We start from the raw sequence: 14,893 nt of genomic DNA, 5'->3' as shown, positions 1-14,893 counted from the left end.
TTGGGATTTCACTCAAGAATGTGTCTTTATTGAAGAGTTTGTAAGAAAAAAGGATGGACCCTCTGTAAAAAGAGATGTTGCCTCCAAACAGCAGGAAGGAATGAGAGACCTGGGAGGCTTCCCAGAAGTCGGTGTTTCCAGCATGACTGGCTCTCCCCTTTCCTGGAAAGCACTATAGTGTGTCACACCACAGCTAGCAATTCCTACCCACACCCCTCCCAGCCCCTCCTCCCTCAACCCTCCACCCCATAACCCTGGATTCCCTTTCTGAAGGCCCAGGGACAGATAAGTCAGGCTCACCTCTTAATGGGGTCAAAGTGAGTTTTGCTCTGGAAAATTCAATCAGGAATGTAAAATGGTTTTAAGTTTTTTTCTAGTCCAACCAAGGACAATTATATCCTGCCCCTTTGAAGGGAAAGGGAGTAAAGAATTTCCCTCCTAAATGTACATACTTTTGGGGCAAATGGACTATATCGCAGTCTGCTCCTTATTTAATGAAGAATGGAAACAAGGTTAGAAGAATATATAACATCCATGTTAAGGAGTCACTGAGTTCTAGAGGATAGAGGGAACACTGAGGCTTTCTGATTCCAACAAGTGCTCCTGTTGGCCACTCTGAAGTCCTGGGAATGGTCATTCCTCTCCAGCTGGGAGATTGTCCTCAATCCGCCTGATGAACCTCATCCGGATTTCTGTCACACCATCCCCTTTCAGGGTATCCTGGACAAACTTGGCCTCCACAGCCATCTGGACCTGGGGGACAGTGGGAAAATAAAGGGGCAGCTGCCTAGCCACAGCTTCTGGGGCACCACTGAGAATGGGGCTATCACTGGCTCACCGACCACAGCCAAAAAAGGGGCTGATTTCCCACAGGCATCCTCTAGGGACAATACTGCCAGATCCCTTCAGAAGACAATGACCCCGGCTCACAAGGAGAAACATGGCAAAAAACAACCAAGAATGCCACTAAATAAGCCAAGATGGGAATGGATATTCCTAGGGTTTGGGGGCTGACAGCACCACCTCCAAGACAGAAAAGGTTATCACCATGTAGCGACAACAAGTTTGGATCCTACACATTAGCTATATCACTATCACAGGCAGCAAAGCTCTGGGGTGACCCAAAGGCCTTTCATTTCTCCCTTTCTCATTCATTCACTCAAACATTTATCACACCCCTCCTACACTTCCAGTGTCCTAGAAGGTAAAGAGCTGCACTCACCATCTCCAAGGCTCCCCGCAACACCCCACACAAGAGATTGGAATAAATAAGGGATGAGTGGTTATCAGGAAGTTCCACAAAGTCCACCAAGGGGTTATTTTCCAAAATGAGGGAGAATTCGTCACCAGCTGGGCTCCAATTGGTGATGCCTGGCGTGATGCCCAAGTACATCTTAAATGCCACCTGTCAGGAGACAAACAACAGCACTATGGGGAAGAGCAGCAGGGGCTGTACAACAGGATGGGTGGTGGGACTGGCAAAATGGGAAATAAGTGTCCCAGGGACAACTCTGGCCTCTAAAAGATACTGAAGCTTTAAATATTGAGGAGGGGAAAAAAGGATAAGCATGTGTGCACAGTTCAGCACCCCTCTCCTTCAAGGCATCATAAAATTAAGAAACTATTCAGTGAACAGTGGCACTTATCAGCAGAAGGGAGTGTTGATCTTCTGACAGGCAGGGCTGCCCTGAACCAAAATGGGCACCAGAACGTGAAGAGGTCCTAACCCACTTCCCTGTCCTCTGTCTGTGCTACCTGAACCCACCTTTTTGAAAGCAAATGTGGGTCACTGGAGCAGAATTACTCTGAACACATCCTTCCCTCTTATCTATCCTCCTATTACTACCCCTTCCAGAGAAGCTCTCTCACCTATCAACCCTCTTTAGGATTTGGGCATGGCCTGCATGTTCTACAGCAGACAGTACCAACCTTAAGGTAACTGATACCACAGAGCTACAGATGTTCAACCATTCAGCATTAATCCTAAAAAATATATATATATCACTATTAACAACAGCAAGCATTTTCTATATACACATTATGCTAAATGCATTCATTTTACACAAATGCTCATGTTCATTATTTCCATTTATTCTTTTTTTTTGAGGTATCAGGGCCATGAATTGAATTCAGTACCTCGTATATGGAAAGTGAGGGCTCAACCACTGAGCTACCGGCTCCCCCAAGTTGGCTTTTCCATTTGTTTTGTTTTTAGGAGGTACCAGGGATAGGACCCAGGACCTCGTACATGGGAAGCAGGCACTCAACCACTTGAGCTACATCCGCTACCCCATTTACACTTTACAGCAATCCTAAGATGTAGCTCTTGGGAAGGGAACTTGGCCCAGTGGATAGGGCGTCTGTCTACCACATGGGAGGTCCCGGTTCAAACCCCGGGCCTCCTTGACCTGTGTGGAGCTGGCCCACGCGCAGCACTAATGTGCGCAAGGAGTGCCGTGCCACGCAGGGGTGCCCCCCACGTAGGGGAGCCCCACACGCAAGGAGTGTGCCCCGTAAGGAGAGCCGCCCAGCGCGAAAGAAGTTAAGGCTACCCAAGAATGGCGCCACACACATGGAGAGTCGATGCAGCAAGATGACGCAACAAAAAGAAACACAGATTCCCGTGCCGCTGACAACAATAGAAGCGGACAAAAAGAACATGCAGCAAATGGACACAGAGAACAGACAACTGGGACAGGGGTGGGGTGGAATAAGGGGAAATAAATAAATAAAATAAATCTTTAAAAAAAAAAAAGAGGCAGCTCTTATTTTCTTTGTATTAAAGATGAGAAAACTGGAAATGAAAGACATTAAAAGCAACTTACCTAAAAACCCAACACTAGTAAATACTGGAGCCAGAATTTGAAACCAGATTTGTCTAAGTCCAAAACCTGTACTCTTAAACCCCATGCTTCTCTACTATACTCTCATAGTGGAGAGGACCTGGCTCTGATTTCAGTGGGGCTTAAATCCACAGGGATAACTCCAACCATTCATCCTTTTTTCAAATTCTGTGTGATTCCCAACCCACCAAGAAGGCTGCCTAACTAGTCTTTAGGGAAATTCAGGGACTCTCTAAGGTAGATGGAGGGAATGGCAAGCTATGCCTCCCAATAGCAATCCTTCAAGATGGCCAGGTGGCCCAGGATAATGACCTTGGCAATGACATCCGCAGTTTCCCGAAAGTCATGGCACCTTCCAACATTTGACCGTGCCAAGAAATCTTCAATCAGTCGGACTCCAATGTTATAGCCCCTGGGAAGGAAATTAGAGACCACATCATTAAGGAGTGATAATATGAACAAACCACTGTTACTGGCAAAAGAAAAATGGGGATAATCTCACAACATCCCAATAAGTGAGCTCAGTGGAAACTGTGCCCAAAATGTTGGCTATGAGAGAGACGACTCTGTTCTGGGTTCTAAAGGACAACATAGCTTTAGTGTGCTAAAAGCCCCATCCCTGCCTCTCCCACACAGGAGCTCACTCACATTTTGTCCAGCTGTTTATTCACATCTTCATCATTTTCATAGTCCTTGCATAACTGGGTGACCAGAGCTCCATAGGTCAGGGTGAAGAGCTCAGAGCTCTAAAAGAGATTCAAAAACAATCAGGACCAAGCAGCATGAAAGAGGGTGGTGAGAGTCTGGACTTCCCCTGTTACAACTGTCAGGATTATCAGTGTCTGGTGAAAAAGAATATCTTCCCCTGTGGAGTGGCTAGGGAATCTGACAATCTGACCCCTCAGCGTGAACCTGGCAGGCCCACAGTCAGACCCACTGCAAAACTGGGTTGTACAAGGCACCTGATGCACTAAGCAGTCACTCTTCCAACACACCAAGGTGGGCTTCTGCCAACCAAGTCCCCACCACAGCTGCAAAGCCTAAGATCAGGTGACCAGAAGCTGCCATGAGAGCAGCAGTTGTTCACTAGGTACTGTGAAAAAAAGACCCAAAGCAGACATTTACAAATTAGCCTCTGTGTACCAGCAGGTGTAGTAAAAAACTTCCCTAAGCCCTTAGAATGTCTGGCTTCAAGTTAAAGTACACTGCCAAGGTTCCACCCATGAGTAGCAAAAGATCCAGGGGTCCAGTCCATGGGAAGAAATCCTAGGCCGAGACCACTACACTGATGAAAGACCCTCTCCTAAGTCACCAGTAGGAGAAGAAGTAAAAGTTCCTTCTTGACACATAGGTAAAATAGTTCCAGGAAAGAGAGTAATCCTGACAAGAACAGAATCTTTTGTGTACCTGCAACAGAATAGTGACCTGAACTAATCCACTATAATCACAGTTAAAATCACAGAAACTCTTTCTCAGATAAACAGTCCTGTCAACTACCTACCAGAAGAGATGTGGAAGGTGAAGAGATGGCAAATTCCAAGACTACAGAATGAAAGCAGCAGGTAGGGAGGGAGGCATTATTATAGTTTAAAGTGTGAGAAATGCAATAATGGACCAATGGATAAATACAGAAATGAGGCTGAAAAATCAAGACTGACACCCATCCAGTCCCTTCTGAAAGGAGGCTTATCAGACCTTGAGCGATGCAGCGTTCAGTCTTCAAGTCTTCTGGGGAAGAAAATCACATTAAGGCCCAGGCTCTCAGAACACAATACTCACTTCATCCCCATTGCCTGGCAGTGGGGTCACTGAGAAAATAATAATTTGAATGTCTTTTGTTCATATATCCCATTCTATTTTCCATCACCTCATTTTCTAACCCACACAATAACTCTGTAAAGCAGAAAGGGCAGGAATTATCCCCATTTTAGAGATGAGAAAACTGGGACTTAATGGTTAAGTAATTGCTCAAGGACACACAGCAAATTATTAACAAAAGTAATTTGTGAGGGGAAAAAAACAAGGGTTTCCAAGCCAATGTTTATTCTTGGTAAGCCAATGTTTATTCCGCTTTTCCCTACAACTGCAACATTATTAAGTCCCATATCCAAAACAAGCAAACTTAGCCGCACTAGCAAATCAAAGAAAATCAGTTTTGGAATCATGAAGTTCTTTGACCTCAAACTAAAACAGTCAGATCAGGGTGTCTCCAAGAGACCATTTACCAAATATGGCAATTAAGGGAAAGAAAGCTATTAAGGAGGGGAATCATTTTTTAGTAAAGTCAAGGGCTTGGCACTAGAATGGCTTGGGCATGAATGGATGGAAACAATCCAGCAGTTACTAATCCAAAGAGCTGGCACCACTGCATTAAGTCAGGAGAGCTTTCCATTCATTATTAATGAGCCCTTGGATGGAGACTCCAGGAGCCTCACCCACCATGATGCCAAGTAACATGCAAATCATGACATTATCAAGAACTTTATACATGCAGCTAATCCCAGTTTACCAATAAGAAAATCAACGTCCTGGAAAAAATCTCTCTAGAGTCACAGAATTAATATGTTTGGGATCTGGGATGGGATCCCTGATCCAGATTCTCTTCACCCTCCCTTAATTTGCAAGTCTGTCTCCATCTTCAATTATGAAGCAAGCCTATTTTGAACACTGTGGACATAAATATATAACTTAAAGGTCTTCATACTTTAAAAATAGTAGTAGAGCTGTGGTATAGAAAAAAATAATTCATTCAACATTTACTATGTACTCAGGACTATCTAATGGGAGAAAAAGAGACCATAAATCAAATAAATAAAATATGGTTTGCCAGATGTGATAAGTTCTATGAAGCAAAACAGGATTAGAGAGGAGTGAGCAAGAGAGAGGATAAATGATGAAGTCAGAGAAAGAATGAGGAGGCTGCAGAGTCTGAAGACCTAGGTTCTAGGTCCATGTGACCCTTTAAACAAAGGTTCCATGGGATCTTAAAGGTAAGCTAGTCCAACCAGTGCAGTTTCTTCACAGAGCATAAGCACCACATTCTGCCTCCCAAGAGAAACGTGAATCTCTTCTGCTTTCAGAATTGCTTTGATTATATTAATAAAAATAATAATAATAATTAACATTTTTAAAGTCTCACAATGTCTTCAGATAGTTTATCACTGATTGTCATAATAACCATGAGAAGTTAAGAGAATACACATTTATCCCCATTTTACAGATGACATATTAAGTAACTGAAACTTAACAGTCTTCTTATAATTGAGCACTGTTCCGTAAAAAGTTGTACGATCCTAGGCCATTGCTTAATCTCCCCAAACATCAATTTTTCTAATCTGTAAAATGTGCCTTTTCAGTAACCTTGAAAGGCAATATTATCTGCCTTTCAGGGTTACTGTGAAATTCCAATGAGGTGTTTTTAGAGTGCTTGCCACATGATAAGTACTCAAGTGGTAGATAAGTTTTTCCCATCATCAATGTTTAGTAAGCATTTATAATGTACTATACACAATAGAATGTATAGAAAATATTGTCCCTGCTTTTGAGGAGTTTACATTCTAAAAAAAAATTATACCTCTTTTAAAATGGTATTTTTCTTTGATGTTTTCTGCAAGGTACTGAGGAAACAGTCTACACAGTGAGCTTTGGTTACTTTTATTTTAAATTATTTCTATGTGGTGCCAGCAAGCACCTTGAACTAGGTTCAAAGAAGGAGGGAGCTTTGGGATCACTATAAAGAACTTTATAACAATTAATATGGCACATAAAAAGAAAATTAGGTTTGTAGTCAGAAGACCTGACTCTGAGTCTGGGCTTGTATTTACTAGCTGTGAGACTTTAGATAAATCTCTTTGCTTTGCTAAACCTCAGTCTCTTCACACAAAAACCATAACAGTAAAACCTATCATGGCAATCACAGAGCTGTTGGGAAGATCTAATGAGGTAAAAGACTTGAAGGTGCTTTGCAGACCAATAAACCATAGGGGTTATGGCAGCTATGCCAACATGATCTCTCCAAGGACTTCTTCCTGAGGGCACAACCTGAGCAGTAGGTTAAGTCAAGCCTTAGACTCAGGTGAGCCACTGCACTCAATGGTTTTCAGAAGATCTTTTAGTTACTGCCCCAACCAAAACATTGAACCTCAACCAAGGGGTTGATCTTTGGAGCTGATGCTCCAAAAGCTTACTATTTTTATCAGAACAGGGTAATCCAATGTGACTGCCCCCAGCAGCTGGGGAAGGAGAATCAGTAACAGGATTGAGTACAACGCTCTCTCTTACTCTCCACACTCCTGCCACCGCAACTCACTTCCATGAGCACTGGAGAATAAAAAGGCTGTTGGGTTTCTAGTAACACAAATGGACAGGCTTGATTGCCCATGGGATTCAGGAACCAATTCTATACAGAAACGCAAAGGCTAATAGTTTTACTACTAAAGATGCTGGCTGACATTTACTCAGATTTACTCAGTGTAACCTGTGTTCCAGGCACACTGTTATACTGTTAGCTTTACATGCATTACTTTAATCCTTAGAACAACCCAATATAGGTACTAGTATTACCACCTTTTTTCCTTTTTTTGGATGTTGAAACTGATGCGTAGAACAATTAAGAAACTAACCCAACGTCACACATTAAGTAAGTGGGGGAGCCAGGATTCAATCCCAGACAATACTATATGCCTTGTGTTGTGTACATGTCTGTCTCTCTCATAGAATATGTGCTTCTCAAAGATAGGGACCAGGACTTCATCTCTGCATCTTTTGCAGCACCTAGTACAGACCTTAGCATATAATTAGGACTGTGGAAAAATATGCTGAACAAATGGGCTCTTTCTGTTTGCACACACTAAAAGCAGAGATCTAGTGACTTGGAAGTGTTAACCATTTAGGTCTTAGAAGGCTTAAGTGGAAACACAACAATTATCAGAGGCTGGGCTGATGGGGACAGAGCTACTAGAAGGGGAAACTTCCCAACCAGAGACAAGAGGAGCATCCCAAAACCAAGTGGCCACAAAGAGCACCTAGCAGTAGAAAGTGAATGAGATTTGGATGGATTGTATGCTTTACTAATATGTATCGATAAAATTGATTTGTTAAAAAAAAAAGTGAATGAGAGGATGCACTCAAACACTCATTTCATTCATACTACAAATATATGTTGGCTGCCTAATTCCAGGCATCGTTCTAGGTGCCAGGAAAGGAGCAGGGACCAAAACAAACACCCTCAAGGATTTTTACATTCTCACTGGTGAGAATGAAAATAAACAAGTAAATAAGTAATTTGTAATGAAATATCAGACAGTGTTATGAAGAAAAAGAGAGTAAAGTAAGAAGACAGAAAACTCGTCAGGTGATCAGGGAAGGCCTTTCTGAAGTGGACAAAGTGACTGGAAAGTGAGCCAAGTGACTATCCTGAGGAAGGGAGTTCCAGGCAAAGATAACTGCAGTTGTAAAAGCCTTAAGGCAGGAGTGCCCCTCAATTTCCTCATTTCACCAAAGCTGAGTGAATACTGGGGGGTGGGAGCAGAGACGGCAGGTTTCTGCTAAAGTTATATTCAAGGCCTTCCATATTGATGTGGATTTTAAAATGTCCAAATTGAGACCAAGATATTAAAACAAAGCAGGAAGACCTCTGTTCATATCTTAGGAAAAGGAGGAGGAAACAAACATTTACCATACCCCATTCATTTCACTGTTATCTCATTTACTCCTCCACTACTGTGCTAGGCAGGCATTAAAGCTCCCATTTTATAAACAAAGAAATTAAGGATCAATCTCGTAAGCCAGAATTCCAACCCAACATCCATGCTTTTCCCCTACATGACAGTTTCCTAGCAAAATAGTCTCTTCTTCCTTTCCTTCTTTTAAACTTGGTATTTTCTCCAAAACAGGAATTCATAGCATGTGATTCACAGAGTACCTTCAGAGGCCCCACAAACCCTATGAAAATTTTAAGTAAATGTTTGTGCATATTTGTCTATATAATATTTCTTGGCAGAAGAGTCTTAACTACCAGCTTCTCAAAAGGTATCTCCGAGTAAAGTACCACTGTTCTGGAGTAATAGGGCCTCCTGCAGTTCATTTTTGGTAGCTGTTCCTGGTGTAAGATGCAAAGGTATGAGGGAAGTTTAATCATCCCTGCTGGAGCTGAGTTTTCAACAAAAGGACTCTGATCTGACCAGCCATGCCACCTCAGATATTCGGTTTTTAAATTGGAACACAAAGACAGGTTGCACAGGCAATTCCAGAGGAGGTAAGAATTTGCCAAAGAAAAGGCACACCTGCCAGGAAGGCCCTTAGTTTGGAGAAAAATTCTACCTTATCCTCCAGTCCCATCCCCTATTAGCAGCTAAACTTTATAGAACTATATGAGGTTCCACCATTCCCAGGTAAGAAGGGAGCCCCCGCCCCTCACCAGAGGGCCACCACTCACTTCCTATACTAGCCCAAGTTACCTCACGGAGTATTAAGTTCCTTCCCGCAAGGCCAGTACCTGAGCATCTCTCGTAGATTAAGATACAATAGCCTATTAGTCTGAAACATTAGCTTAAGAGTTAGAGACTTGGGTTCAAATCCTGACCCTTGTAAACTCGGACAAGTTACGTAACCGTAACTTCTCAGCAGTAAAATGGCGACATTACCCACTTAACAGGGTTACTTTGCGGATTAGATGCGATAGCGTATGTAAAGGGCTTGGCCCAGTGCCTAAGAGAGTAAGATAGCAGCAAGATGTCATTATTACCGTCGCTGTTGTTGGTCTAGCGCAGAACCGCGAAGGGCCTCCTAGTCATAGCAGAGGGGACCCTAAGCTACTCCAGCAGTCCTCTAACCTGCCCCTGGCCCGGGTCGCCCCCGGATTGACTCTCCGCAATCAACCCACCAGGCGGCCTTCTCCTCCTCCGGCCCTCCTGCAGAACCACCCTTCTCCCAAAGCTCACAGGAGGGCCCTTTCCCAAACGCGTCTCGCGCCGGGCCCCTTCTCCAGCGCCCTCAATTCCGCCCTGCCCGTCGAGGTCGCGCGCCCAGGGTTACCATTTTCTTGCTCTCGGTGCCACGGTTCGCCTGCCTCGACATGGTGCCGGCAGCCCCGCCCCGCCCCGCCTCGCCTCGTCTCAGGCCCACTCCGCGACCCCCTCAGAGGCCACTCGGTTCAACCGCGGCCCCTCAGCCTCCCGCCCACCGCGCCTGCGCGGCCTGCCGTGGAGCACCACGGGACTCGTGGTCCAGCCGACAGCGGTATCTCCCGCCGGAAAAACGTTGGACTACAATACCCAATAGCCCCGTTGCCAGAACCGCCCCCTTAGAGCCGTCGGACTACAACTCCTGGAGTGCTGCGCGCGCAGCTGGCCGCTGGGCGGCGTCCGCGGCTTGTGGTAATGCTGTATCAGCCACCCTCCAACTCCGTCAGAGACACTCCGCTAACACCTCTCCGCCCCCATCGGTCTTGGAAAGTCCCTCTTCCGAACTAGCCTCTTCCGCTGTTGCTGCAACTTAGAGCCGGAAGCTTTCGATGTCCCAGAAAACTAGCAGTGACTCTCACATAGATCTGGCCTCTTCACTACAAAAAATTTTAATGTCCGCCTACTATGTTCCAAGCATTGCTCAGAGTCTAATGGCTTTTTCTTCAAACTGGCATCTGTCCACAAACCCCAAAGGCAGCCTGTACCTACATCCTATCACCTGTGGCTTTGTGATGGAATAGCTAGTCCGGTAGATGAAGTTCAGACCACTTTCTCTCCCTCCCTCTCCCAGAACAACTACCCTGCCTGATTCCCAGGAAAGATCACCGGCTTTGGTAACAGTCAGTCATGGGTTAGAATTTCACTTTGCCAGCTTAGGCAAATTGCTGGATTTCTCAGTTATGAGAGTGTATGCAGAGGACTTGGGCACATAAAAGACACAAAGTAAATGGTGCCTTCCCTTCCCACCACCCTCTAAAAGCATAACCCAACAAACAGGCGCCAGAAACACCAGGGAATGTGCTGGCCACAGCTTCGCTCATCACCAAGGGCAAGTCTTACAGTCCCAACCACGGCTTCTTGGTTTTAAACTCCAGCCATCCTTCCCTGGCTGGGACCTGAGCACCCTCTCCTCACTTAGGCTTGGTAGCCTGACTCTGCAGCAGTTCCATTCTAGCCCCTGGCCTTCACCATGACAACCAGCCTGCCCAGACAAGAGCCAGCCAGACTGGGGTAGGACTGGGGACCCAGGCTGCTCAGGCTGAAGGCCAGTACACAAGGTTCCTTAGGGTGCAGGACCAATCGTTATTATACCCTTCTTCTCCCTGTGGCAGAGACATTTTGGGACCTCCCTGGAGGTAGTGACCCCTGATTTCGCTCCTATGTCAGTGCCCAGGGGAGGGGACTGAGGAGTCTGGGAAGGAACATGTGAGTGGATTGGGACACCGGGAAGCAGGGGTCTGCTAACACTCGGAAGCCAATACAGACAGAGAAGAGGCCCCTGCATTCCCAGGAGAGAGGACAGCTGAGGTGAAATCTGCAGTTGGCCGGCTCCGTCTGTTGGTCTGGGCTCCTCCCTGCCGGCTGCCCTTGGCTGCCCACAGAAACCTGAGTCACAGTCACGGCTGGCCACCCGACCCCACCCAGCCTGCTGCCAGGCAGGGCCTTTCTGGAGAGAGGCGGGGCCTCTCCCTGCCGGTCTCACTCCCTCGGAGATTCTTCCTCTCTCTGGGCCTGTGATTCCTCCTCTAGGCGTCTCTTTCTCTTTAGGACTCGACCTCACAGCGTCATCAGTCCTGAACTAAGGGTGGGGGTGGAGTCCATCTCAGGCTGATCTGCATGCTCTCTGCCTCGCTCAGATGGGACTTTAAAAGCTCCTTGGACAGCTGCTCCAAGGGCTCTCAGTCCAGCTTCCATCATTCCCAAATCCCAATCCCTCCCCACCCCACCCCCTCGGGGCTGGGACATTTAGGAACACCAGACACTCCCCCACCTTTGTTTCCTTCTCACTAGAAAAGAACTCCGGGACAGCTTCCCATTCCAGCTCTAGACAAAGACACCCCCACCCGCATCCAAGGAGCCTAAAGGGCTGAACCTATTTAGTCTTGGACTGTGAGGTCCTTTCTCCTCCAATCCCTCTCTGTTCTTCCCCCAACTCAAGGGAGGAAGACCTTATTGCAGCTAGTGTCACCACCACCCTTGAGGACATTCCCCACCTCCAGCCCCAGGGAGTGGACCCTGAAGGCTAAGGCTCCCCCTGGACAGCTGGTCTGGGTTAGAGACTTCATACTACAGCACAGTGGAGGGGATGAGGGTGAGAATCTGGTGTCTGTTCTCTCGGCTTCCCCCACCATGAAGCACCTCCCACTTCCTACTCTGTGGATGTGGAGGTGGCCTCCAGGGCCTCGGTCCTGCTTCAGTTCTCTGTGTCAAATCTGGTGATTTCTTTCACCCCTCTATCCAGTTCCTCATGGACCCTACCCCACCAAACCTGGGAGGTTGTAAGCGCTCTTGCTCTGCCCTTCCCTTGGGGAACCACGGAGGAGACAGATTTCTGATTCCCACTCAGCGACTGGCCCCTAGCCCCAGCCCAGCCTCACTCAGGCCTGTTTCCGCTGAGGGGAAGGGAAATGTGCTGGGCCGCATGGGGTGGGGGAGGGGCCACAGAGTTCCCTGCACCTCACCAAATGGGCAGGGCATACTGGTGGGGCTTCAGCCCCTGATACTGCAAGTGCCCCACTGGCACTTTCTCTGGGATGTCTGATATTTGGGGGAGGGGAAGTGCTGTAATTCAGCCCCAAACTCAGAGTCACCAGCTCTAAACTTCCTCTTAGTGGCTGGCCTTGGGATCTGCCAGGGATCCCAATTAGGGCTAGAATGGAGAGATGCCCACATCATTTGCTTACTCCAATTGCACCAATCACAGGACACCCTCACATTCCTGGCTCCCCCCTCAGCCCTCCTCCCAGAACTCCCTGTGGATCCAGCACCTGGGCAGGAAGCCTTCCCTGGATGGCCAGAAGAACTGTCTCTCAAACTGCCAAATGTACAACATCTTGTGAAGGGATGCAGTTGCCCCCACCGTCAAGCTAGAGAAAAGTTCCTCAGCTTTGGCACTATAGACATTTTGGGCCTGATCAAATTCTTCATCATTAGTGGTTGTTCTATGCCTTGTACCATGTTTAGTAGCATCCCTGGCCTTTCTCCACAGAAGGCCAGTAACACTTCTAGTTGTGACAACCAAAAATGTCTCTAGATATTACCAAATGAACCCTGGAGGACAAAATCGCTCTGGTTGAGAACCACTGATCTAGGGTAATACCCCATATTGCCCCTGGCCAGTGAGGTCCCCAGAGTCAATCCCAGGTAAGTAGGCCCAATAGAGGATTCCTAGTTCTAAAGCCCTGCTGACCCCTCCCCTACTGAAGAATCACAGCAGCCTATGATCTACATTTCCAAGTCAACTGGCACTCAAGGTCTTCTACTGAGACCATCCCTGCCCTATCTTCTCATCTTTAGCTACCACTTCCCCCTCCACTATTCTTGAGCTCTGGTCATTGTAGGACTCTCCCCTATTCCCATCTATAGTCTTTGTTCCTGCAAAACCTCTGCCTAGCTCTCCTCCTTTCCAGACCAGGGCTGGAAACTGGAAAAGGAACCACCCCCCAGAGGGCTCTCCTCCTTTCAAGTTTTGTTCCAAAATCCTCCTGAGCCACTGCCTGGCTCAGGGTGAGCCTGTTCAGCTCTGGAAATGCAGGGTCCGGAGGAGACTTCTGATCTCCCAGATGACCACTGGCCCTTCCCCCCACTCCTGAACTAGACAGTCATCGACTCCATTATTCACCTGGTCCCCTCTCCCTGTCTATGGGGTGGCTGGCGGCCGAGATAAAGACCTGCTCCACATCCTCATCCACTTTTACCTCCTGAAGCCCCCATCATCATAGCTGTCATCAGCATACTGAGCACATCCTATAGGTTAAGCACTTCATTTTCATTGCCTCCTTATTTAACCCTTGCAAAGACCCCATGATTTTGTTTTTTAGGAGGTACCAGGGATTGAATCTGGGACCTCATACACAGGAAGCAGGTGCTCCACCACTGAGCTACACTGGCTCCCTATGACCCCATGATTCTTCATGGCACTTTATTTTCCTGAAATCACAGGTGAGCAAACTGGGTTTCAGAAAAGTTGTCACTAGTTTAAGATTGCCCACTAGAATTGCAGGCTTTCTATCACCATCATTTTCTATATTCTGGGGCCAGAGGAGGCTCTATTCTCTCCCCAGACCCTTCCAGAAGGGCTAAGGCCCCCCACTCCCAGGACTGGCTGTCCCTTGATTGCCTGAGACCCAGATCCTTTTGTTCACTACCCTCCCCTTCCAAATGGCTGCTCTCTGGAGATGCTGGCGGGAAAGGAGGGTGGGCAAAGAGCATCTCACTGGGCCTAATCTTTGGACAATGGAGGAACTAGAGAACTGCCCTTCTGGAGGTCAGGATGAAGGGCATGGCCAGGGGTGGGCAGGCCCAGCTGTGCCTCCCCCTTCCTCCCCTCAGTCAATCCCTGCAGTACCATCATTGATCCACCTTCCCAGAAAGCTCCCCGCTGCCTCTCTGCCTCAGGCTGGGCCTGACTTGGCTGAGGTCCTCACTTCAGCTAGCACCCACAGGGGGATGGGCATCCACTCCAGGGGGGCTGGGATTCGGGGCTATTTTTGTGAGGGGATCCAGGAGAGGTTCACTCCCACCATCCACAAGCTGCAGGGGAGAAAGTACTTCTGGAAAGATTGAAGGGGTCTCTCGATGGGAGTGGGGGGGAGGAGAGGATCAAGGCCAGGACCACCCAGTTTGGAGCCGGGAGGGGCCGAGAAGATTAGAGACCTAGAGAAAGCAGCGGTGGAGGGTTGTAATTACCTCAGAGGAGCAGGGAAGACACCAACCGTAGGAGGCTGGAGGAAGGGCAGCGGCAAGTCTCCCATCCCTGCTCCCCATCCCAGCAATCACTAGGGAAGAGAAAGCAGAGCGTTTGGGGGCGCGGATCTCCGTGTGACCCTTCTTCATGCTCCCCGCCCCCGACGTCCCCAGAGCCGA

At 47.4% G+C, this 14,893-nt stretch overlaps 1 protein-coding gene across 2 annotated transcripts; it reads right to left on the bottom strand.

Annotated features, from left to right (window-relative positions):
• TRAPPC3 (trafficking protein particle complex subunit 3) lies at nt 1-14,863 on the bottom strand. Of its 2 annotated transcripts, none has more exons than XM_004472248.5 (5): nt 9,879-10,105; nt 3,492-3,589; nt 3,156-3,255; nt 1,223-1,405; nt 1-753 (listed from the first exon to the last, which is right to left on the bottom strand). In XM_004472248.5, exons 1-5 carry the CDS (start codon nt 9,918-9,920, stop codon nt 634-636), a joined length of 543 nt encoding a protein of 180 aa, XP_004472305.1. In that variant the 5' UTR covers nt 9,921-10,105; the 3' UTR covers nt 1-633. The 2 variants fall into 2 exon arrangements, with proteins under 2 accessions (XP_004472305.1, XP_023438499.1); XM_023582731.3 differs by lacking the exon at nt 9,879-10,105 and adding an exon at nt 14,717-14,863 and having other exon boundaries at nt 514-753.
• Between the last annotated feature and the right edge of the window lie 30 nt (nt 14,864-14,893).

The sequence above is a fragment of the Dasypus novemcinctus genome, chromosome 9, assembly GCF_030445035.2.
Source record: "Dasypus novemcinctus isolate mDasNov1 chromosome 9, mDasNov1.1.hap2, whole genome shotgun sequence".
NCBI classification, from domain to species: Eukaryota; Metazoa; Chordata; class Mammalia; order Cingulata; family Dasypodidae; genus Dasypus; species Dasypus novemcinctus.
The sequence above is the reverse complement of the archived record's forward strand: the minus strand, read 5'-3'. Positions and strand labels throughout refer to the sequence as shown.

Excerpts from the sequence above, each read along its gene's own strand:
- TRAPPC3 (XM_023582731.3), bottom strand. The coding sequence starts at position 14,863 with ATGAAGAAGGGTCACACGGAGATCCGCGCCCCCAAACGCTCTGCTTTC. Across the intron at positions 3,256-3,491 it reads AATAAACAGCTGGACAAAAT|GGGCTATAACATTGGAGTCC; the intron begins GTGAGTGAGCTC and ends TTTCCTTCCCAG. Across the intron at positions 754-1,222 it reads TGCGGGGAGCCTTGGAGATG|GTCCAGATGGCTGTGGAGGC; the intron begins GTGAGTGCAGCT and ends ACTGTCCCCCAG.